This window comes from Paramormyrops kingsleyae, chromosome 15, assembly GCF_048594095.1.
Source record: "Paramormyrops kingsleyae isolate MSU_618 chromosome 15, PKINGS_0.4, whole genome shotgun sequence".
NCBI classification, from domain to species: domain Eukaryota; kingdom Metazoa; phylum Chordata; class Actinopteri; order Osteoglossiformes; family Mormyridae; genus Paramormyrops; species Paramormyrops kingsleyae.
In genome coordinates, this window is record NC_132811.1 from 6105591 (window position 1) to 6129544 (window position 23954).

At 47.0% G+C, this 23954-nt stretch overlaps 1 protein-coding gene across 11 annotated transcripts in view; it reads left to right on the forward strand.

Annotated features, from left to right (window-relative positions):
• celf5a (cugbp, Elav-like family member 5a) overlaps positions 1-23954 on the forward strand; it is a 142061-nt gene that overhangs the window by 97657 nt on the left and 20450 nt on the right. For 8 of the 11 annotated variants that reach the window (XM_072699722.1, XM_072699725.1, XM_072699728.1 and 5 more), the window contains exons 4-5: positions 22299-22427; positions 23742-23821. In XM_072699722.1, coding sequence (XP_072555823.1) covers positions 22299-22427; positions 23742-23821 — 209 coding nt within the window. The remainder of the gene's footprint in view (positions 1-22298; positions 22428-23741; positions 23822-23954) is intronic. The other 3 variants (XM_072699724.1, XM_072699730.1, XM_072699733.1) reach the window with 1 other exon arrangement.

Consider the following 23954-nt stretch of genomic DNA (forward strand, 5'->3'; position numbering starts at 1 on the left):
CTATACATATTTTGCCCAATATGTAATTCTGAAAAAAAATGCTGATTGAAAATTAGAAGCAGTAACAATTTAAGACAGTTTACACTGCAGTGGCTCATTCATGAAGCTTTCCCTGAGATGTCCACAGTTAAATATTCTGTATAGCTGAAGTTCCATCATATTGATCACCTAGCATTCTCATTCTAGTATGTTTTGCAGATCTATTGCTATTGTGATTTTTTAAAATCGGCTCTCAAGACCCATTCGGATGACAGTGAACAATAACTGGTGTTTTATCTAACTTGGAATGAATGTCTTTGATAAGAAGTATTTCGTTGAACAAAGATCACTGCATCAATATACCCGTGTTTAAGTTTGTATTTATATTGAATGAAAAGGCACAAACTCTAGCTTAGATAATGTCATGGCTTCTTGTTAGCAGATGGCTGGAACAGTTAGGGATCTCATTAGATCAACCATGCGTTGTCAGTTCCTTCTACAATCTTTTATTAACGCTGCATCCCCGTAATAGCGTGACACCTAGGGAGAGGGGAGAGGGGAGCGCACACACGGGGGGGGGGGGGGGGGGGGGTGCGTTTGGGCAGCACTTGGGTCCTACTGGGAAGGCACTGGTGCTACTTGCGTCGCAATTAGCCAAAACTTGCCCGCCTCACAAAAAAAGAAATGCACTTGGCAGTACGAGGAAACGGAATAAATCTCCATCCAGGGGGATGTGCATATATATTGATGAGGCGTTGAGTGGGGCTTGGAGTGGGCTGGGGTGGGCAGATTTCGTGTTAGCAATTTCTTTTTATTAGTATTATCTTTAATGGCACAAAAGTTAAATGGACCATGCTCTTAGTGGATGAGAGGTGAACTCCTGCCCTGCAGCCCTGAGTCAATATTAATGCTTTATGGGTTTTTAAAAGAGACTATAAATGAAATTTTATTTATGGTTAAAAGCAAGAGGGTGATAATAACAAGCGGTGTTATTATAATATAAATAATGATATGTGCTCTGCCTCTCCTGCTTGCCCAGCTAGCAGGGGCTGTAGGGCGAGGCGTGGCGACGTCCTCTGGGTTTGTCACTGCACACGGATTTGCGGGGGGGGGGGGGGGGGGCGTCGTTTGCCGGAGTCGCCCAGGGAGGCAAGACAGGCCCCATTTGGTGCCGTTCTCACCTTGCCGCCTCCCCATGCTGTCAGGGCTGCCTGCCCTCTTTTCTTCCTGCACTCTCGTCCAGCTGCTTGCCGTTAATTTGCCGTAAATCTCTGTCGCCAACTCCTTTGCCGGCTCCATCCGGCTTCACACACGCCGCTCGTTCCCTGCCTTCATAATGGCTATTTATAACCAGCACCGGGTGCGTTCTTCGTTCTTGCAGCTCCCTCCGCCTCTCTGGCCGCTGTGTGCCATCTGATTGGGTTAACATTTTATTGTACGTAAGGCCCTTAACGTGATGCGTGCTTCTTCACTGTGTGCAATTTATCAGGATTCAGTCTTTCCCCTCCTTGCACTCTTGGTTGCCACAGTTTTTTTTTTGGTGAAATATATTCATATATATTTAGCACATTTAAAATTAAGCAGTGTTTCCCAGTGCCGTCCTCAGGGACCTGCAAGACAGTCCACTTTTTTGCTCCCTGCCAGGACCTGCAAAAATGTGGATTGTCTGACAGGGAATTGGGAGCAATAACGTGGATCATCTGTGGGTTCCCGAGGACCGGGCTGAAAAAGACTGATCTAAATGAAGGATACATCTTTTCAAAGATCAGGAAGTACATTGTAATGTGTATATCAATAGAATAACACCTGCCATTTAGTGGTGATATAGTGCTTGAGTTGTATGAGATCCTGTTTTCCCAGATTACTGTTTTGGTGATGCCCGTGTGATTATCGCTTTCGGTCAAAATGCACAGAAAATAGTTAAAGCATTCGACACTCATTAAGACACCAGCGTAGGAGTGTTTATGGACACGACTGAGAAACTGACGCCATTGCTAGACTCGTGCTTCGATTTGTTAAAGGACCAGGGCTAAATGAAACATAGGCCCGGTTTTCCGCAGTACGAACGCGGCTGCTGTGGCCTTCGGTGGTTGGTGTACGCGCGGTGCGCCTGTGAACACTGCTGGCCGGCATCCTTTTGCAGTTACGCGCCGTGATTTTTCACCTGTGTATCGTTCCACCAATAGAGAGGATGGAGACAACTGAAGAGCCAAGAGGGATGACTTTTAAAGGAGCCAAAGCCGATAAACGCTGGGTCTTTAAGGGCAATGAGAGCCTTGAAGCTGTGCTTCAGGGTGCGGAACAATGTAAAATAATCCCCTGCTCCCTTTGAAGTTTACTTTATATCTAAATGTGGAGGTATTGCCTCTTTTGACCCAAGGACAACAGGAAGTGAAGGCTGAAAAAAGCAAAAGCTGAAAAAACATTAAGAATTTAAACCATCTTCACTAATATATTCGGCAAGATGCAACTAATGAGTGGAGCTTGCTGACGGTCCAACAGAAGATTTAAGAAATCAGCTTTAGATTGTTTGTGTTCTCGTTACTTGTTAAATCAGTCTTTGTGTACTTTCCTATTCTCTGGCACTAGTTCGATATAAAACGGCTGGACATGGTGTTAGAATGAGTGAAGTTTAAACTCAAATAGTGAGCGTACAGATCTCTATTTAGCCATCATTGCACAATGAACTGGTGCCCTTTCGAATCAGGTATGAAAAAATAAAGCACCTTTAAACAGTTTTAAAGAGTAGTTTACAGCATCTTCCATTTCAGGCTATTTCATGCTTGCTTGATTCGTGCAGTATGGGACATGTTCTACATAACAGTTTGCTGTCAATCAGACGCTGCTGTTGGTCAATTAAAATGATCCTATTTATAGCTTCTCTTGCGTCATGAGGTGTGATCGCAGTCTTGGCCAAAAAAATCTTAACCGGTCCCCTAATAATGCTCCAAACATTTATTAAGTGTCTCAGTTTCACACAAGTTAATTTATACTTAATGCCGGCAGTGAAATGTGACTAAATTTAAAAAACTCATTCTACTTGGATCTGTATATATTCATTCCTGTAAATATATAGTTTTTTGTGTGCATATAAGTGAACAACCACCAACGTAAAATCTCTTGTATGTGCAAACCTGTTTGGCCAGCACGAAATGCAAAGCAAGACCTTTTTGAGATGTTGTAGAGCTCAGTATAACAGATTTATGGGAGATTTTTTGCCATTTTCATCATTTTTTTGTGGGGGAGAATTTGCATCAGCCGTGACTGTGGAAGGAGGAGAGAAGAGGGCTCAGAGTCACAGAAAAGTCCAAAAGACCACCCCTTTTCAAAAGTAATGGATACTAAACTGGTGTAACCATGCTTTTAAAGGCTCTGAGTGCTTTGGAAAGTGCTCAAAATGGAAATAGAAATCACTTTTCTCAATCCCAGGACCTTGAACTGTTTTCTGAAAGAGAGGAAAATGGAATCCTCAGTCTTTCATGCCTCAGAATTCCTTGGCCAGCGGCGGCCAGCTCCCAGTTCTCTCGCCGCGCGTTGCTTACTCCCGGCCACTCTCTCTAAGCCGGGGTCGCTCGACTCTGACCACGGCACAGAAACAGATTGTTGAAAGCCCAGTCCAAAGATAAAAGCGCGGCGATGCTCGAATCCATACTCCAACTGTACCCACACATTCAACAGCTACGTGACCAAGCAAGACAAGAGCTCTTGACACCAGCAGTTGCCTGTATGAAAGCATATCTTTCTCATCTCTTCCATATCCCTTGTTCAGTTATACATCTGCCTCGCCCTGTACCAGCTAAGATTCAGCCTGTGTGTTTCAGCCCCCCCCCCCAACTCAGAAGCAAAATATCGTGATTGGAGTGTCATTATTTTTATATTAATCCTTATCAATTTAAAATCACGAGCATGAACTCGCCTTGCTGTGTTCTGTAATACAAAATGAAAAACGTTATCAGACAGTGAACTTTATTTATCGTAGATGAAGAATGCGGCTTTACGCATCCCGTGCTATGCGAGGAGCAAAAAAATGACCTTTTGTGATGATTCTGGTTTATCTGACCTTTCTGGATTCTGCGGCACGGATGTACATCGGCGTGTATTTCCTTCATCGCCACGGATTTCACCTCATCTTCACCTTTTAGCTTCCGTGTGTCGTCAGACTCGCCTTTGAAGGCTCCTGGACGTACCTGTTTCTCGTAAACAGGATGAAAGACTTTGTAAGAGTTTGGTGGGGGAAGGGGGGGGGGAGCCTGAATGCAGCAGCACTGACGTCCTTATGGCCGCTCTCCGTAACAGCACCCCCCCCCCACAGTCCCATACGAGGCCGCTGTGCGTTCACTCCAAGGACTTTTTCACCGACCATATTAATTAATGTTTTTGTTTTTCTGCGCACTGAGAGCAGCCCTTTGTGTGCTTGGCAATTATGGAAGACAAATAAAACCCAGTGTCCATGACGCTGTAGTGTACACTCACAGAGCACAGTGTTTAAATGTACCGCATAAAGTCATATCCGGCCTAATTATCATCTGGCACTAATCTGTAAATAAATAAAATGTAAAGTAGGCGTACAATATATTCCTGATAGGCTAATAATTAATGTCATCATTGCTCTTATATTTGGGACACATTTTGTTAAAAAAAACAAAAACAAACAAAAGCAGTATAATTAAAGCAACAGTCCATATTTATAACTGCTTGCTTGCTGTTCGTTTACTTTACTTGATAACTATGATTTATACGTGTTAACAGTTGGACAGGCAAGTTAAAGTAACTAGTTGGTTACTAAGGACATTGGCATGTGGATGGTGTGATAAATGAAGGCGACTTGAGGCTAGTGATCTCAAAACAGTGGGGAGTCAGTGTTAATCTTATACATTTCCTTTAATAAATGGATCTCCATCCAAATATTCTGATTGTGTATCAATATTGTGGAATTGTGTCTTTAGCAGTAGTCATTTATTAATGGCATTTTAATGATTCTTTTGTCTGTATATGGAATTACAGGATACAGTTTTCTTTATGATTACAGGTTTAGTTTTCTAAATCAGAGCGATGCAGTTTCAACAAAAAAGGTTCAAGGGAGCAATTTTTAAATAATTGTTGTCGACTGAGTCCAAATAAATATGATTTGCCCTCGCTCTCAGCATCACAGCATTTTCCCTGTTGGAGCCTGGATGCACCTACAGTGTGTATGTCTTTTTTTTTTGTTGATGGTACATAATGGCACCATTAGCTGCAAGCAGCTCCTCCATGGCCACCTGTACTCCTGTCTCCTCCATTCTGGAAGCCCACAGAGCTGCCGCTCTGGCCCCGGGCTGGGATGTTCTAGGAGGCTTTCTGATAGCCGCCGCGACAGTGCGACAGTGCGAGTGTCGTTTCCGGCAGATCCGGCTTGCAGTCAGGCGGCCGTGCTCAACCAGCCGTGCCCCCGGTACACGCGGGCTCGCGGCAAACTGCGCTCGAAGGCTCCCAGGCTGAAGGCTGCCTGCTCCCTGTCTCAGGGAGGCGACGTCTCAGCCTCTTCTCAGCTGTAATTAAAACACGTGAAGGCGTTCCATTGTGGTCACACCGTCACTGAGAAGATGTAACATATAACTATGTCTGCGTGTCATAACGTGTGCTGGTTAATTGCGATACAAGACCATTGTTCCTTTGTTAGCCGATATCTCGGCGTTTCCTTGCATGCAAATGAGGAGCGTTATCAACCCAAGGCTAAATATCATAGCTTTAAGGGAAAATTGTCACAATTCTTTTGTCAAAAGTGGGTGCAGCTATTAATAGGACTGTTGTGTGTCATCTATTTCCTCCCTCATCTGTGAAGTAATACATTAATTTTGTGTATGTGTGCTACTGGAAGGTTTCATCATTCTCTTGACAATTTGAATCACATGACTTGGGAAGTTTGATCAGGATATATGGAGGGGAATCATGACCGAGGGGCCATGTGGACGTGTGACCATCCAGCAGGACCGAAAAGTCGAGTGGTTCTGGTCCGGACCCCAAGTGTCCGGCTAAAAGGTGCACCGGCGAGAAGGGCTGTATTAATCACAGGTAGCTCCACGGATCAAAGGTTTAATTTATGCCGAACGGGGCCTGTGTGTCGGGATCAGACATTAGAGATCGTTTCGTTGACATTATGAGTAATGGCTGGATCTTCACTTGCATAAGTCTGTCATCCAAGGATGGCGGAGAGCTTGCTAGTAACTATAGGTCATCGGTAGAAAATTGAATCGGAAATGATATGCAACAGGCTTCTTTGTCTGGTGGTATTTAGTTTTTTTTTTCCGGTTCCCCTTCACATTTTAAAAGACAGCTCGGTAACTAATGGGAACAGCAGTTACGGTCAGCAAACCCTTAAATGAATGGCTTTCTTAATAACATCGTCTTCCTGTGCGAAAGGTTACATCCACCCCTGTGGTTTTGCGGCGCATCAGTATGCGTTTACAAAGTCTGCCCCCTTGGTGGAACTCTCAGGGGAGGGGCTTCTAAAAATATATAAATAAAAACATGGGGAGCGCAGTGCCGGTCAGCGGGCTGCTGTTCTGGGAGCGAGAGAGGCGAGGAATTCTCGTTTTCTTTGCCACTTCTGGGTCCAAATGGTCGGAGTGGATGAATGTTGGCATATAATTACAAGTATGTGTTTAATTATGCATAATTATGAGCATAAGCATTGCCCATATTGTGCCATAAAATATTAAATAAAATATCGAAGTCTGGCGTGGCCCCGAAGCACATATCCCTGCATATTTCCATACTTACTGGCTAAAACGTGCTGTTAATCAAATAACTACACCATGAGTATGCAGTAAAAAGCTTCTTCTCTCCCACTGGTATGTAGAACATCTGCGGTCTATATGGATATATTATTCAAAGGATCAGAAAAATTTATCTGGATTTCGAACCATGTGAACCAAAGGAAGTTATCCTTACTGTCTGAGGCTTTCAGCTTTACATCACTGCGGCCAACTGATCTAATAGAATAATCATAATGATTAATCTATTAAATATTGATAATGACTTGGAGTATGGCCTAAAGAGCAAGGCAGGTAAACACGGCACTTCCTTTACTCAGATGGTGACTTCAGTCTTCCTGGTATTTTTGGATCTAAGGTATCCAATCTGGGCTGATAGGTTGAAGAGAGGGTAACACTTGTGTTTTGGAGCAGGTGGGGAATAGCCTGTCTTATCAGGAGAACCTGTCCCCCTCACTGCCGTTCCCAGGGTACAGGCTCACACTCCATTAGGCACATGCGGCCCGTCCGTCGAGTTCTCTTCCCAAACCCAATGTCTCTTCAACATGTGTCTTTCGCGGTGACAGCTCTCAATGCCTCCCTCTTCCCGCCTAACTCAAAACTGTCAGAGATTTAATCCTTTATACATGAAATATATCGTAACTAATTGACGATATGATTGTACGTTACAAACGATTAGAACGCGTGCAGAGACTGCTGGCGTAGTTAAGCGGCAAGACTTCCAGGACGTGCGGAGGGCGTCTGCATCCTGTGTATCCGGAGATACGGGAAAACGAGAAGCTCAGCAGGCCTGATGTGTGCCCAGAGCGATGGGGTAGCAGGGGGCTTTGCAGCACCCCCACACCACACCCCCACAAACCTCACCTTTTCTTCGGGCAGGTTCAGGGTGGGTTTGGGGGGGAGGGTTTATATTCCTCCAGGCACTTTCCATGACAGATGCTAAAGGCAGGAGCAGAGCGACATCCGTCCCAGTTGGTTCATTATCTTAAAATACACTTATTTTGTGGTCTTGCTCCCTCAGAATCTTGGGATGCAATCAGAATGTTAGACAATCACTACGGCATTCTTGATCCTTCTCACAAAGGACACACAAAGACACAACAACCCATGTACTCTACTCCAACGGCGTAATGTAACTGATACCCTGCAGCTCCTCCCCCCCCCCCCCCCCCCCCGAAGCTCACCCTCCCCCGGTTTATAACGGGCCAGAGGAGACTCCCCTACATCTGCTCTCTGGGGAGCCTTAATTGACAAGTGTCTACAATAGCTAATCAGCGCCAGACCAACTGCCCTTTGAGATGATGAATTGACTAAACTAATTTCAGATAATACTTCACATTACCGAGGCGCCCTGATGCCACCAATTGATATTTGAAATACAGCCAGATCCTGGAGGCTCTCGGAGCTCCGGCACGGCACCCGCTTATAAAAGAGGCGACTCCGTTAATAAAATGCTGACAGCGCCGCGTGAGGATCAAAATATAACAGGCCCGTTTACCGTAGACTCAGGAATTGATGGATTTATCGGAAAAGTTCATACGTGTTAAAGAAGTGTACCATTTCAAATCGCATTTTACTCCTGATTTGTAACCTTTAAGTCAAAAAGATTTTTTTTTTTTTGCCAGTTTCTGGGATGGTAATGCGATCGAAAACCTTTCAACTTGTCTGCTTCTTCCCCCTCCCTGTCTCGAGGATATTGTCACTGGGGGCGTTTTGTCAGAGGGGCAACTCTGATGTTTTCCGGAAACGGCGACGTAGAGACCCAGATCCGTCAACGTGCGGCCGTCAGACGGGGCCGAGCACGGCATGGATTTGGCCACCGGGGAGACAAGAGTGGCAGACAGGGACTGGGACCTGGGATGAACATCTGTATAGAAGTGCCTGGAAATGAGTTTGGGGTTTGCAGGTTAGAACCGTGTATAATTACCAGAATTTCCTAATCATTACATGGCAGGATGTTGCCACAACTGGTTCCCTAAGGCTTGATTAGATGATTGTTCTATAATTAAGGAGCTCATAGCATTTACGCGAGAAAGGACAAGATTATCAGCCTTTTGATGAGCTGCAAATAGACTGCCTAAGAACCTTTAACTTTTCATCTGCCCAAACGATATTTATGCTTGGTGTCACCGCGTAGAAGCTTCTGGGCTTGGTGGACTCTCTCGTGTTTAGAATATTAGAGGCCGGGAGCTCGGGGGAGAAAGGAAGGAGCAGGGAAAAGTGTTGGTCAGCAAAGGAGGGGTCTACAGGAGCTTCCGGAAGGAATGCGGTGTGCCAGGAGATGTGGCTATGCTGTCCTGTATACATTTTTCTTTCTCCCTCCCCCACCCCCCACACTCACCCCAACCATTCCTTCAAACGTTGCTGGTGTGTGCTGACAAGGCATTTCCTCAGTGCTCACAAAGCAGCACTTCATCCCACCTCTGAATCAAACATGTGACTGAGGGGGTCTCCCAGGGGTGGCGAAGGAGGTGCCGGGGGGGCTTAGTCACTCCACCTGACCCCCAGATAATGGTTTATTCATGTGCGAAGAGGCTTAAGTCTGTAATTCCTAAAAAGAAACTGAAATCACAAACATAGCGCCTTGGTGCTCGAAACACCCGCTCAGATAGAAAGTTACTGTACGTCAGTGAGGTTGTTGCAGTTTATGATGTAAGAAGCTCATCAACTCCCATAACTGTATAACCATCGCTACTTCAAAAAGAGAGATTAGAGTTGTATAAAACATTTTAAATGCAGCAATACAAACTGCAGCTGTTTTAAATAGTCCCTGTGCAGATTGTTGCCAAAGTGCCTGAGTTCTCCCTATGACTTTATGATCTTTGTGACTTAAAGTCATGATTTTTAAGGCAAGGCAATGCCAATGCTGATTTCTTTTTCATCCGACCTTAAACTAAAGGCGGTTTATTTAACTACACTAAAACAAAGCTGAAATTGTAATGGCCAAGCATTTGCTAACTCATACAATGACTCACTACAGTCCAGCTGGCTGTAGATGCCAGATTGTGAATTAGAGCTGTCTGATGTGGCATTTTAACCCACCAAATTGCACAACAAGAGCAAAACAAAGCCCAGTCCCACATTAGCAAAATAGCTCCCGATCTCCTTTCGGACTTAAGCTTCTTTGAACACTCTCTGATTGGCTACACCTGTGCATTCTGGGAACGAGCAAAGAGTCTGGAGTGTCCCTGCTGCTTACCTCACACAGGAAGTTAGAAAAGAATGACCACATTCTACATACAAATGCAATGACTTTCATTTAAGCATTTGTTTCTCTTTTGTATCATATTTTTCCAAGCCATTTATTTTAACTATTGACAGTTTACTTAAAATAAGTAAATAAATAAACAGGCCAAAGGGGCAAACAAACAGTATATATTAACCGGGAGGATATACAGTACCGGTGGCAATAAAAATCATTACGGGCCGTGACAGAATGTAAAATATCATGATGACAAAATTGTAATGGAATCCAGATAGACGCGGGTTGGCAGATCTGTAAGTGACAGTCAGACAATTCCGCCCCTTGCTCTTCATGTTTTGCTCGATACGTAGATAGTTATTTCATTAGATATCGAGCGAAACATCCTGAAAATGAAAACAAATGGGGCTGTCAACAGAGCCGGCCGGGGGAGGCGGGAGGGAGTGAACGGCGGCCATCTCGCGCCTTCTCTCTCTAATCCATTTTTAATAAGCCGTCAGGGTGCAGGCAGGGCCGCGGCGATCAGGCTCCCAGACTCCCCTCTCGCTTGTTAAAAACCCCGGGATGAAGGCAATAGATAGTGCCCTCCGTTGCAGACCGGCCCACCATGGGTGGACTTTAATAAATCGTGGAAAAAGCACACTGCCTGCGCCGGGAGCTTTCTCCCAGGGTCGCCGCACGACGGCCTGCCAGCGCTCGCCAGTGCATCTGTCCCGATTAGTCAGTGTTTCGAGTCCGGGCCGAGGCGCTCCCACCGCACTGCCCCCCGTGTGTGTCTGCATTAGAGGGACTGCTTTGGCTCGTGCCCATGTGAGACACAATGCCTCAATCCCTGAGAGGGGCTTCATGGAGTAGGGAGTCTTTCATAAGCCTGGCGCCGATTTTGCAAGCTGATAATGAAAATGAAAGATGCACCCAGAGATGTTCCCCCGGGGGTGGCTGGGAACATCTTAATCCCTCCAGCGTGTCACTATGTCTGCCCAGGCCTCCGCCCGGTGGGACGTGCCCAGAACAGCTCCCCCGGGAGCCAACCAGGTGGCACCCTAATAGTGGCCAGATCATCTCAGCTGGCTCTTCTCCATCCAAAGAAGCAGCGGCTCTATTTCCATGTTCCTCCGGATCTCTGAACTCCTCACCCCGTTGCGGAGGGTGAACCTGAGGCCCTGCGGGGAAAACCTGGTTTCGGCCGCTTGTCCTTTGCGACCTTGTTCTCTCGATCGTTACCTACAGCTCATGACTGTAGGTGAGTGTGGATACGGATGCCGACTGATTGGTCAACCATGAGCCTCATCTGACAGTTTAGCTCCTGCCTCACCACTAAGGACCTGCCTGGGGCCTGAAGCCTGCAGTTGACGACCAGATCTGCCCATCAGCCTCACGGTCTCGCTCACCAAGATCCCGAGCTCCTTAACCTCCTCCACTAAGCGTAGACTCTTCCCCCCTCACCTGAATGGATCAATCCACTCTTTTCCGAGAGAGCACCATAGCCTCAGGTATGGAGATGCTGATTCTCATACCTGTGTTGGATGTCCTGGCTGGATCAGACCAAAAGCATAAGAAAAGCAGAATAGCAGAATATCACCTTGAAGCCCCTACCCCCACAGGACACCTGTCCAGTCATGGCTGCACCTCAATATCCTGAAAATGACAAATAGGAGTGGAGACAAGACGCACCCCTGCTGGAGACTAATACCATCTCAGAACGACCACCAATGTAACTTCAGCTACAGTGATGGTTTCTGATCCACCAGTACTGTCCACTACTAACCTGTGATGAGATGGCATATCTATCCAGTTAAGGACTTCCTCCACGTGTTTCTCTATTACTCAACAATATCCCCAGGTTTGGTCAGCACTCTTCCACTCCTGCTGAACACAGGATAAACAATGTCAAGCTCCTACGGCTTGGAATGTTTGCCAGAACATCTTTGGGTTCCTGTCTCCATGGTCCTCCTCCCATGCACAAGTTTTAGGTACCTTTCAGCTGTCTCAGCAGACCCCCGCGTTCCACTGAAGGCCTCCAGTGTCAGCTTTGCAGCTTCCCTTATCGCTGGTGTCCACCAGCAGATCCTAGGGTTACCGCCTTGACAGGCATCGGGTGCCTTTTGGCACATGAATTAATGGCAGATTTTGCAAGTCCATTGAGTTACTGCAATTCAGGTTCTGCTACCGGTATTTTTTGTAGTGCATTTGTGACTCTGTATTTCATGTTTGTGTATGAAAACCATTATAGCATCACACATAAACCGTCCTCTCATTGTAGGCACAAACATACCATAAATTGTCTGGCAAGACTGTTTGGATGATGCCTGGTTATTGATTTATTACAGATTGTTTTGGTTTAAGAAAATGCAGTTGCAGTATTATATCATATGAAGGCTACAAATTAAGTCTATGAATTTTGCAAAGTCATATTGGTTGGTTGTTTCAGTTACCGCTTCCATCCATCTATCTCAGAGGCCATGGGCGCAAGGCAAAGAACAACACGGGATGGGGCAATGACCCATGGCAGGGCACACTCACACACCATTCAGTCACATGACCCCTGGCAGGGCACACTCACACACCATTCAGTCACATGGCACACCTAAGGGCAGTTTGGTAACTCCAATTCAGTCTGTTTTTGGACAATGGGGGAGAAAACAGGAGTTCCTGGACGAGAGGAAACCCCACAATGACACGGGGAGAACATGCAAACTCCACAAATAAGGAGCCAAGGTGGAGACACAAACCCTGGTCCCAGAAGTGTGAGACAGCGATACTAACCATCCATGACCTTGACCATGCCACCCCCAGCTGCCACTTCAAAAGTGACAATACAAGGGGAGGAGATAAGGTTGCAATTTTTATGATTTTTTTTAATGAGGTACATTTGTAAATCTAAGCTTGAGGTATTAGTGATTGGAAGAAAAAGCTTGCCAGATCTGACTGGGGGGGGGGGTTCTTCTCTTCTGTGCTAGAAATCTTTCATACTGAACACAAGCAGTCTCATAAGTGGACCTGCTATCAGAGCTATTTGGGCTGAAGGTCAATGTTTGACTTTGTGGTTGTATCATGTGTTTAACGGCTGTATGTTCTGGAGGTGAAAAGAGGGACGGAGCTGTCAGCTAACTTAGTGGTAACTTGGATTTGGTGTGATGACAAGACAGACCTACAACTGCAGACACCGACACCAAGGGTTTCTTGGGAATGACTGCTGGAGCCGGAGTTCACCTTCTGCCTTCAGAAGAAATTCTCATGTGTCCAGAGTGAAGTCGAGGACATCGAGTCTGAAAGGACTTTGTTCAGCAGCTTAGCTGTGGAGGTGGCTCCTGAAAGCTATGGTCCAAGGGCAGTCAGTACTTTAATCCTAGGGCCCACTGGCGGACACGAGTGTTGAGAGAGGCTGTCAAGTGGAAGAAGGTGGCCTTCTGAGCAATGCAGGGATATCCTGAGAGCTACTGTCAAGCTAAAAATACCACAGCAAGAGCAGTTGCTAAAACTATAGATGGAGCATGGCAGGAGTTCACAAAGGCTACAAAGAATAATTTTCTGGTGACATCAAAGTACATGACCTTGCCTAAGCTGAGGGAGGATGTTGAGTGGTTGAAGGAGTGCTTTGAGGAATTCGTCAACCTCATGGACATGTCTCTCTATGGTTACTATGGTGATGAACCTGTATGGGTGTATAAGACTAAATTAGAGATGTCAAAGACAGTGGATAGTGTTGGGGGTAGTGTGGCTGATGCATCTCAGTGTTACATGAAAATTAAAGATCCTCTGGATTGTCAAATTGGATGGTTGGTTATAAGTAAGGATGAGGAGCACAGAGATCATTCAACCTTCTGGGATCACCTTCCTCAGCCATCCTGGAGAAGCCTATGCAAGGATGCTCTGTGGGACAGTCAAACCAAGTGAATCCTGCCCTGATCATGGAGCAGCCTAGTAATATGTGTTTTGTGAAGGTATACGGCTGATTATTTTAGCAAGTGTTGAGGTTCTACTGGGATAAGGGGTATCGAGGTCATTGGATTCAGTCCAGCTCCTCTGTAAGTGCTGTGTCCACATTCTCTGCCAATTTGTTCAACGTGGGTGTTGGACTTCACCAAAGCTGTGCCTTCTCACCATTCCGCTTTGCGATTTTCATGGACAGGATATTTAACTGCAGTCAAGGGTGGAGGGATGTTCTGTTCGGAGGACTAACGGTGATGTCATCCTTTTGGATTCATCCATCCATGACCTTGACCAGCGTGCACTCAAGCGTGAAGCAGCTGGGATGGGAATCAGCAGTACTAGATCGGAAGCTATGGTTGTCCTCAATAAAGGAGTTGGGTGCTCTCTTCAGACAAGGGTATGACTACATCTGGTGGAGGAGTTCAAGGGTCTTGTGGTCTTGTCCGTCAGTTGTAGAAAATGGAACTGTGAGGGTATTATGAGGATTGGGTCTGTATCAGGCAATGGTGATGATGTGGAAAGTTGAGAGTTTAAGGACAACACTCTTGGTATGCCATCCTCACCTGTGATCATTAGCTTTGGGGAGGGGGGGGGGTGACTAGTGACTGGTTAAATTTGCTGACGACACCAAGGTGGGTGGTGTAGCAAATACTAAACTAGCAGCGCAGAGGCTACAACAGGATCTTGACTTAATTAGCGACTGGGCTGATACCTGGCAGATGAAATTTAACGTAGATAAATGTAAGGTAATCCATGCAGGGAGCAGAAATATAAAGTGCAGATATTTTATGGGTTCCACTGAAATGAAGGTAGCTGATTACGAGAAAGATCTCGGTGTGTATGTTGATGCTTCCATGTCCCTCTCACCAGTGTGGGGAAGCAATAAAAAAGGCCAATAGGATGTTGGGTTACATCTCTAGGTGTGTGGAGTTTAAGTCAAGGGAGGTGATGCTACGATTATACAATTCCTTGGTAAGACCCCACCTAGAATATTGTGTGCAGGTTCGGTCACCTTACCTTAAACAGGACATTGCTGCCTTGGAAAGGGTGCAACGTATGGCTACAAGAATGATTCCTGGTCTTAGAGGAATGTCTTATGAGGAGAGGTTAGCTGAGCTGAATCTGTTCAGCCTCGCACAAAGGAGATTAAAGGGGGACATGATCCAGGCATATAAAGTTCTAACAGGTCTGGATGCTGTTCAGCCAAATGGCTACTTTAATATTAGTTTAAATACTTGAACTCGTGGCCATAGGTGGAAATTAGCGGGAGATCATTTTAAACTGAATTTGAGAAAACACTTCTTTACACTGTGTGTACTTAGAGTATTGAATAGTCTTCCTGCTAGTGTAGCGGAAGCTAAAACTCTGAGTTCCTTTAAATCAGAGCTAGATAAGATTTTAACAACTCAGAGCTATTAGTTAAGTTCTCCCCAAACGAGCGTGATGGGCCGAATGGCCTCCTCTCGTTTGTAAATTTCTTATGTTCTTAAAGGGAAGGGTGCAATTTGGAGATATAAGGTTTCTCTGTGAGCGATCTGAAAGAGGCTTAGGGTAGAGATGATTGGGGATGTTTCTTGGTCAGCTACCATTCAAGTTGAAATAGACATATCCCATGTTGCGTGGACTCGGAAAGCAGGAGGGAACACATGTCGGGTGTATCACTCAGAAGGAGCTGGATTCTGTTGCTAAGGAAACAGAGTCTGGGTCAACCTGCCCTGCCAGCTGCTACCGTGACCTTTACGGGACAAGCGGAATAAACTTGGATGTTAATGTTTCCTTTACCTAGAGTGTTGCGTACTTACGGTATATGAATCATACTTTGCGAGGTTAATTCTAACTCATAACTGACAGCAGATGTCAGCGATAGACTTTAGAAGCTGCACGGATCAGCACCTATATTTATCGATTTTGCTGCTGTAGCTTAAAGATAAATCTTTTTGTACCAATTTGTAACTGTACTATAGTTCTCATCATTAAAGGCGCAGTGAAGAGTAGCAGGCTTACACAGCCTGGATGCAGAATGAATATGCATTAAGGAGCCATGCATCGGGTTGGCATGAGAGTGCTGTAAAGACCTTCCCTGAGGTCTCAGTCACGGCAAAAGGTTACAGTAGTGGTGAAGCGTGCTCGCCCACCCTGTGAGGGCTGGCTCAGTCCAAACACCATGGGACCTGCCCAGCTCCTTTTATCTCCTGCCAGCCAGATCTGCTACTGGCCCCGGCTCTGATTTCTCCCACACAAAGATGTCCTCGCAAACTCACATACTTTCTCACTTTCTGACATGTTCTTCACAGTGTCATGACTCTCCACCTTCCTCGATCATGCTCGCGTGTCTATCCGTCTCTCTCCTCTCTCAGTCCCCCCCCCCCCCTCCCTCCCCCCCTCCCTCCTCAACCCCCCTCCACTTGCAATAGGCTAGACCACATTCTTAGCTTCCCCTTTAAGAGGAACATAAAAGGAATGCACATTAGACATGCATCCTGTTTGGGCTGACTGTTTAATGAAGTTTGCTGTTTCTTGCTGTAGCCAATTTTGTCCCTTAGAAAGGGTGGGGGAAAAAAAAGTTAATTACTTGAGAGGAACCGCTGCATGAAGGTAACTCATTATCCTTCCAAGATCATCACAAGGTAAAAAGCAGGGAAGCGAAGGGAGCAGACAGAGACTCCGAAACAAAGGGGAAGAGGTGGAGGGAGGAACCAACGCTTCTCTCATGCATCAGTGTCAGTCAGCGGATGAGAAAATAATTAAGGAACGGGGCAGAATGGCGTCAGCTGCTGGCAGAAGGTAAACCCCTGTACTGTACCGAGGAACGGGGTTTAGGCGGAACACCAGGAAACGTGAAGGAGAACAAAAAAAACCTCTTCATAACTAATGCCAAAAAAACGAGAAAATGACATTATGAAGGGGCGCAGTATAAATTGCACTGCAGTACTGTGAATGTTTATATACAGTTTGTATAGATGTTGAGCAGCAGTTTTAGGATTTATGAGAACCACAGTAATATGTTGAAGCCAATACAAGGCACTGAGTAATATTTCACGTTTGTTATCATATTGAGTGTAAATTTTCTGAGACATATATAGTGGAGATAAAATATTTAAGCCATTTCGGGTTTTATTCTCCCCTCGCTGCAATCTTCGGCGGGCACGAGGACCAGCAGCCAACTCGCGACGCCGGCGCCCCTGAGAGGCTCCGCACAAGTTATAACCTGTCTCTGTCTGGTAATTGTGTGCTCAAGGCTTCCAGCCGGTCTTCTGTGCTGGGATCCATAAGCTGCACATTAAAAGCAGTCCCTGCAGTTCATAAATAACATCAGCAGAGAGCTGAAGAGACGGGGTTATATATCAGGGCTTATCATCAAACGCCGTCCCGCAAGAATATCTGATTCCAATATTTGTAATCCGGCCACAACATTCGGCAAGGTTGAGCCAGGGACCCCCCCCCCTCCCCCCACTGCCGTCGCTGCCGCACCATTTCTGTCTTTCCTGATATTTGCCTCCGCGGCGCTGAAGCGGTTAGCGTAGCCTCCCGGATTGTTTGGCGAGAGTGCGGCCCGCTCACCTCTGCGCGCGTGTGTGTGCGCGTGTGCGTGTTTGTGTGTGTGCGCGTGTGCGTGTTTGTGTGTGTGCGCGTCTCGTTGGAAATGGGTCAGCATTAAAGTGCAGGAGAAACGCGGCGCTTTATTCTGCAGAGCTGAAGACTGAGTGTCAGAGCGTCGAGGCCTAATACGCCCCAGCGGAGTATTTACAGGCGTGGGGAGCGGGTGGGCACCAGCGTCAAGGCCTCGGTGATGCCATTCCGTGGCATTTATACCGATGACACGCACGGAGTCCCGCCGCCTGGGTGACGAGCCGCCTCGACACTGAGATGATGACACCGTGACACAACGTCAGATGCCGGGCGCCCAGCCCGCTGCCGCCCCGCGTCGCGATGCCCGTCGCGATCCCGCGTCTCCGCCGTGATGGATGGCCCAACCCCTCGTCTTCTCTTTCCCCATTTTATTTTTTATGATTTCTGACCTTTCTGTCCCCGGAAGGATATAAAACAGATTTTTAAAGGAAAACAGGGCTCTTAACCACCCTTTTCTCTCTCAGATTTTATTTGCTGTAAGTCCTGATGTATTAGGCCGGCGGATCGTTTTGAACCCCTGTCACTGCCGGGGAAATAAAGTGGGTCGGCCAGGCCGTTATCGGGCCCCGTGTTGCCCCAGGAAGCCGCGGACCGTGTCTCCGGCCGGTGACACTAATGTGGGCCCATCAGTCACTCAGCAGTGAGCATGGCGCACGCAATAGTGCGATTATTCAGGGGTCGTCCCGGTGCCTTCCGATCACTCGCCGTCACCCGCCAGTGGACGTGAGGACCCCCGACAAGGAGCCTGACGGCCCTCTAATGTGTAACCGGCCTTTTCTCTTATAATAGTTTGCAATTCAGCTGCAGCCGTGTTCCTTTGCATGAGCTGTGATCTCCGCAGATTCATCCCCACTGGAGCAGTTACGTAAGGGGAGGAACGAATCTGAGCTGCACATCTAATTCAGAAAGCCAAATAAATAAGGAATTAGTACGGCTGGCGTTCCAAACAAAAATGCGATTCGCCTTGACAGTCATGGGTGATAAAATGGACAGAAGATCCCAGCTTAACCCCCTTATCTAACCCCACCCCCCACCCCCCCCCCGGCTTATCTCCTCTCAAACGAGAGGAACAGTGTGCTTTATCACCGGCCGGCTCCTGAATGCCACCTAATTAATTTTATATGTTTATTCATTCCTTATTATTTCTTTATCAGGCCTCTAATATTGTTAATAATTTGTCCTTATCTCTGTGGCTGACAGCAGAATTTACACTGTAACTTGGCAAACAGATAGTAGCCCCCCCCCCCCCCCCCCCCCACACACACACACACACACACATACACGCGCACACACACACACACTGCACGCCTTCTGAAACTCTGCTGAAACATAACTGATAGCCTGCTGTATAAGTAGTCATAGCAACCCATCATACAGGAGCTGTCTCTCTCCGCCTCTCCCGCATGCATGCAGCGGCTGTGCGCTGATTCCTTAACGCCCCTCCCTCTCGCGCTCTCTCTCTCGCGCTCTGTGTGCCAAAGAGAGACAATGATTTACAGACTACAATGGCACACCCCTTTCATCCGTCTTGCCTTATCGAAGGGGGCAGGGACCTGTGTAAGCCAAGACATAGACTAAGTTTTTAGCATTTCTATCTTTAAACATTTCCCCAGGAGCTGACATCTTCCAAGTCCTCAAACATATCCAGTTGCTATTCAAAGGTAGCCCTGTGAAAAGCTTATCCCTTTTGTAGAGCTGCTGTCATTTAACAAAGGCACACACATTAATACGATTTTTTTTTTAATATGCTTTACTTCATTGACAATAGAGGATTTATATAGGAGACCATTCTTTCTCGGGCTTTGACATTATATAAAGGGGAAATACATCTAATAATGAAATAAAATGAGAATATTGCTGCAAGAATACCGTATCAATATCAAAGGCATATCATAAGCGAAGCTGCTTTTCCCGGTACATCATTCATCGCTCTTATTCGGATAGACGCGGAAATTCACTGGAAACGGATAAGTAAGTAATATGAAAGACGCAACTGTAATAAACAGGTTAAACTAGGGGTGAAGTGACACACAGCAAGGAAAAAAACACGTTGTTTTAAATAAACTGGGTGGTGCATCAAAAACATTCCCTTCAAGGAATCAGAACCTACATCAAATTACTCAGTGACGTTTATTCACAGCTTGTTTGTTGTGAAGACAGCGCGGCTGACGGATGGCGGCTGGTGGGACGCGCTTCCCCGCCGCTGTTGTTGCGCGTCCCCCTCGCCGTCTACATCCCAATCAGCGCAGCCGCGATAGCCGGTTTAGCGGTTGCCGCTCCCGCTTGGCGTCCGGGCTCCGCCGCTGGAAGTCGGCATCCGAGCTGCGGCGTCGGGAACAGCAAGGGGGGGAAAAAGTAAGATAAATGAAAATTACGACTGCTGAAATGCAGCGCAGAATGCAAAAGAGGCCGCCTGTCTGAGCTATGAATGTGATCCGAAGGACGACTTGTTTATTCCTTTAAAGGAGGGAGGGGGGGAGTTATACTGATCGCAGCCCGTAGTTGTATATTCGATGCACCCCGCTGAGTGTCTCTTGTAAAATTCCCAAACTGCATGTTTCAAAGCCGGTCAATATTTCCGATAAATAAACCCGAATCTCGTGCATTTTGACGAGTTTCCCTTCACATGTTTTTTTACAAGCCTTAAATAGCTACATTTGCCCCCCCCCCCCCCCCCCCCCTTAATGAATTAGTAACATGGCTTCAGAAAAAAAAAACCTATCATCATTTGGGGCTTCCCCTAAAAGCGTTTATTTATTTATAAGGGGGAGACTGTTCATCTCCAAATGGGATTATGTTGCATGTGGATGAGTCGTCGCTGATATCCCAGTGAGGTCGTTTATCCTAAGGCCTCAGCGGAAGCCCAAAATAACAACACACCGAAATTACATTTTGGCGGTGTTTCCATGCATTTTGAGACCTGTGAGTCAGTTTTGATTGGTGAGCTGACATGGGGGGGGGGGGGGGGGAATAAGGTCAGGGGGTCCAGCTCTGGTCGAGTTGCTCTAGCTGGAACACACTCATGAACAGACAGCTACAAAATGGACTCATGGTCATCCTCAGTGATTGGCTGGGATGTGCACAGTCTGGATGAATGACACCGAATTGTCCAGTCTGCTCAGAGTTTTCGATTTTCTCCAATTCATATTCCACCCAGAAACTGCAAGTTTAGGAATTTAATAACTGGTTTTTCATTACAGTCATTGTAAATAGAGGCCGGTGTGTTTAGCAGGCGGGGGGGGGGGGGGGGGGGGGGTTGGCGCTCTTTGGGGTTTGGTCTTGATGTTCGTAGTGTCTCACTTAAGCTGACAGTTTATATGGACAGTCCAACTGATGCCTGACAGTCAGGTTTGAGACACTACATTCATAAATGACATAACTGTGGATATGCACCCTGTACAGTCCTGGATTTGCTACAGAATATATATTACTTAATTTGAAACTGACGTTATAATAATTGGACCGGGATTTTGAGAGATACAGGTTTCCCTGCATACTGCGGGAGATGCATTCGCCATCCAGAATATTCTGCTGTACAATACTGTTGTCAAAAGTGCAGCCATACAGTGCAGAGTTTAATTCTGGTGTTCTCATATCCAATAAAAATCGATTGGGGCTTTTCTTTCCCGCTGCACGTCCAGAGGGTTATCCAGTTAATATCTGTGTGATTTATCCGAGAGTAATTATTTACAAGACAGCTGCAGCGCAGCCTTATAGAGAGCGGTACGGCTGGTGAGTTTGTGGCATAATTATTGTGCTCCGTATTACGTATTCGGTTTATGGGCAGAGGCTGTGCAGATCTGGCCAGCGCTCCAAGATATTTATATAAAGAAAGATGCTATTTAGGGGGAACATGGGAGTACAAAGGAAGGGGCTCCTCCGCGTGGCAGTGAGGGAATGGATGGCAGTGAGGGAATGGATCCCCACCCCCAAATTCAAATCCCCCCCCCCCCCTCCACGAGAGGAGGGGCTATTCTGGCCCTTTTATTTTCCAGTTCAGCGCTTTCTGTTTGCAGATAAATGCTGTCCAATGCGCCGTGACAGATGCCACACTGAATCGCTTCTCTTTCGATACGTACCCTCTGATCCTGCCACCAACGATAAAGCGTGCTCTTGGGGGCACCCCCCCCCCCCCCCACAGACAGCGGTCTGAAGCGGTCTGACGCGGGCGATTCTTTGGGAGGTACATCACGGGGGGGGGGGGGGGGGGGGGGAGTTCGGCAGGCTTTCTGGAATGATAAGGATGCTGCTAGACCCGGGTCTGCTCGGTGGGACACGAGGCAGGAGGGGCACCGGGGGTGGGGGGGGGAGCAGACCGGCGGTGCAGCACGTGCTCCGTGTGGGGATGTCAGCCACGTCCGATGAGGCACAAACACACGTCCACAGACCACCAAAGGAAAGAGAAACATTTAAAGAATGAGCTTTGTGAAATGACAGGCGTGTGAGGGGGCTGTAACACACATCCAGAAAAGGCTTTGCTGGACCTTTCTGCCATCACGACCTTAAACTGGATAAGCGAGGAATAGAGGTGGATGGATGGATGGATAGATGGATGGATGGATGGATGGCCTCCAGTTATTCCCTCTGTGCTCCAGCATTGTAGATCCCTCATCAGACCTCATCCCCATCCAGGTCTCAAAGCAGTGCAGAAACCCAATTATCTTTAGAAACAGCTGCCCCTCTGCCTCCAACAGACAGGGCGGACAAGTGCGGTCGCCAGCATGTCCGACAGCCTCTGAGCAGGCCCCCGGGGGAGGGACTAGCGGGGCGCCGGGTTAACCCCTTCCTGCTTTTTGTTCCAGAAGACAGGAAGCTGTTTGTGGGAATGCTGAACAAACAACAGACGGAGGAGGATGTGTACCGGCTCTTTGAGCCCTACGGCGTCATCGAGGAGTGCACGGTGCTGCGAGGCCCCGACGGGAACAGCAAAGGTGAGCGTGAGGCCACCAGGAGGACGCCAGTCCGCAAAGGCTTCTCATATATCACGCCGTTTGTGATCCGTTTTTAAAGAATGCATTCATCGCGGGACATGTAAATACAATAACGTACATGAGTGATCAAAGCCGGCCGTTGCAGGCTCATTCTGAAATAGCATACTTGTTTATTAAATAGTAAGCAAAACATTATATGCAAAGTGAGCAGTATGTTAGAATCCTTAGTATGGATAAGACAGTAGGCGAACGGGGCCTGAATGACAAACGTCATTCTGTAATATTTCAAAGTGTGCAACCAATGGACGCTACGCTATCCCGCAAGCTCACTGAAGCTGGATCCAGAGATGAAGGACGTCACTTGCTCAGAGATTCGTGACAAGAGCAGGTGCTGTCTGTGTGCAAATTTATGTAGACAAACAATACCCATTAATACGCATAAGCTGACTTCAACATGTATTTTTTGTGTCGATAGTTTTTGACGGTTTTTAACTTTTGTGGGAATCAAGCTACATCGTTGGTAAACATCCGGGTCAGACAATATGCAAGATGGTGACTGAAATCCGATATAGATTAAGTATGTGATTTCAGATGCACCTTTACAGAAGTTCCAATGTCCTTAGGCTCTGGATGGGAGGGCGCCTTTCCATGTCCCGCGCCCGACAGGGCTCTGCACACAGCCCTCATGGAAACCACCGAGCAATTTTCCCAGTGTCTGAAATAATAGCACTGCAACTAGGTGGTCACATTCGGGTCAAGAGGAAGCGCTGGATGTCGGGACGACCCGGGAGCCTCCTTAATGAGAGTGGAGCAGCACAATCAAATTGCATTTTACTTCTCATTTGTTTTTTATTTGCATTCATGCTCTCAGCCTCTTGGAATCCATTTGTCGTTCTAAAGAGATTTTAGGCCCACATGTATTAAGAAGCAAATTCGGCGCTGTAATGTCATTAATAGCAAAAAAATCTTAGACGGGCATTTTTTTTCTGTCTCCATTCTAACTTGAGCGAACAAACATGTTAAGATCCTTGAAGAGCATCGCTGTCCTTATCCGAGCCTGACTGGGTGGACCAGTGAGCCACAGTGATTCCAGTGAGACGTCTTTGGTGTGTGACATGCATAGGCAGGGCCTCCCAGCTAAATTGCATGCTTTTCTGTGGCGCCGCTGCAATATGTATGGAAAACTGCAGTCCCAGGCGCCTGGAGCCGGGACCCCCACTGGGCCGCGACACTCTTCCTGTCTGTCTCTCTTTTTTTTCCCCCTCTTTTCTGTACTGCCTTGACACACTTCCCTTCTCGCCGTCTACCCTCCAGGCTGCGCCTTCGTGAAGTTCTCCACGCACGCTGAGGCGCAGTCCGCGATTGGCGCCCTGCATGGCAGCCAGACCATGCCGGTGAGTACGTCCACCCAGCCGAGCCCTCGTCCTCCGGCGCCGTGTCCGATACAGCATGCGATCTCGGCGCCGGGACCAGCGAGTGCAAAAGGGAGAAGGTCGGCCTGCATTAAGCAATAATGAGATGAGGAAA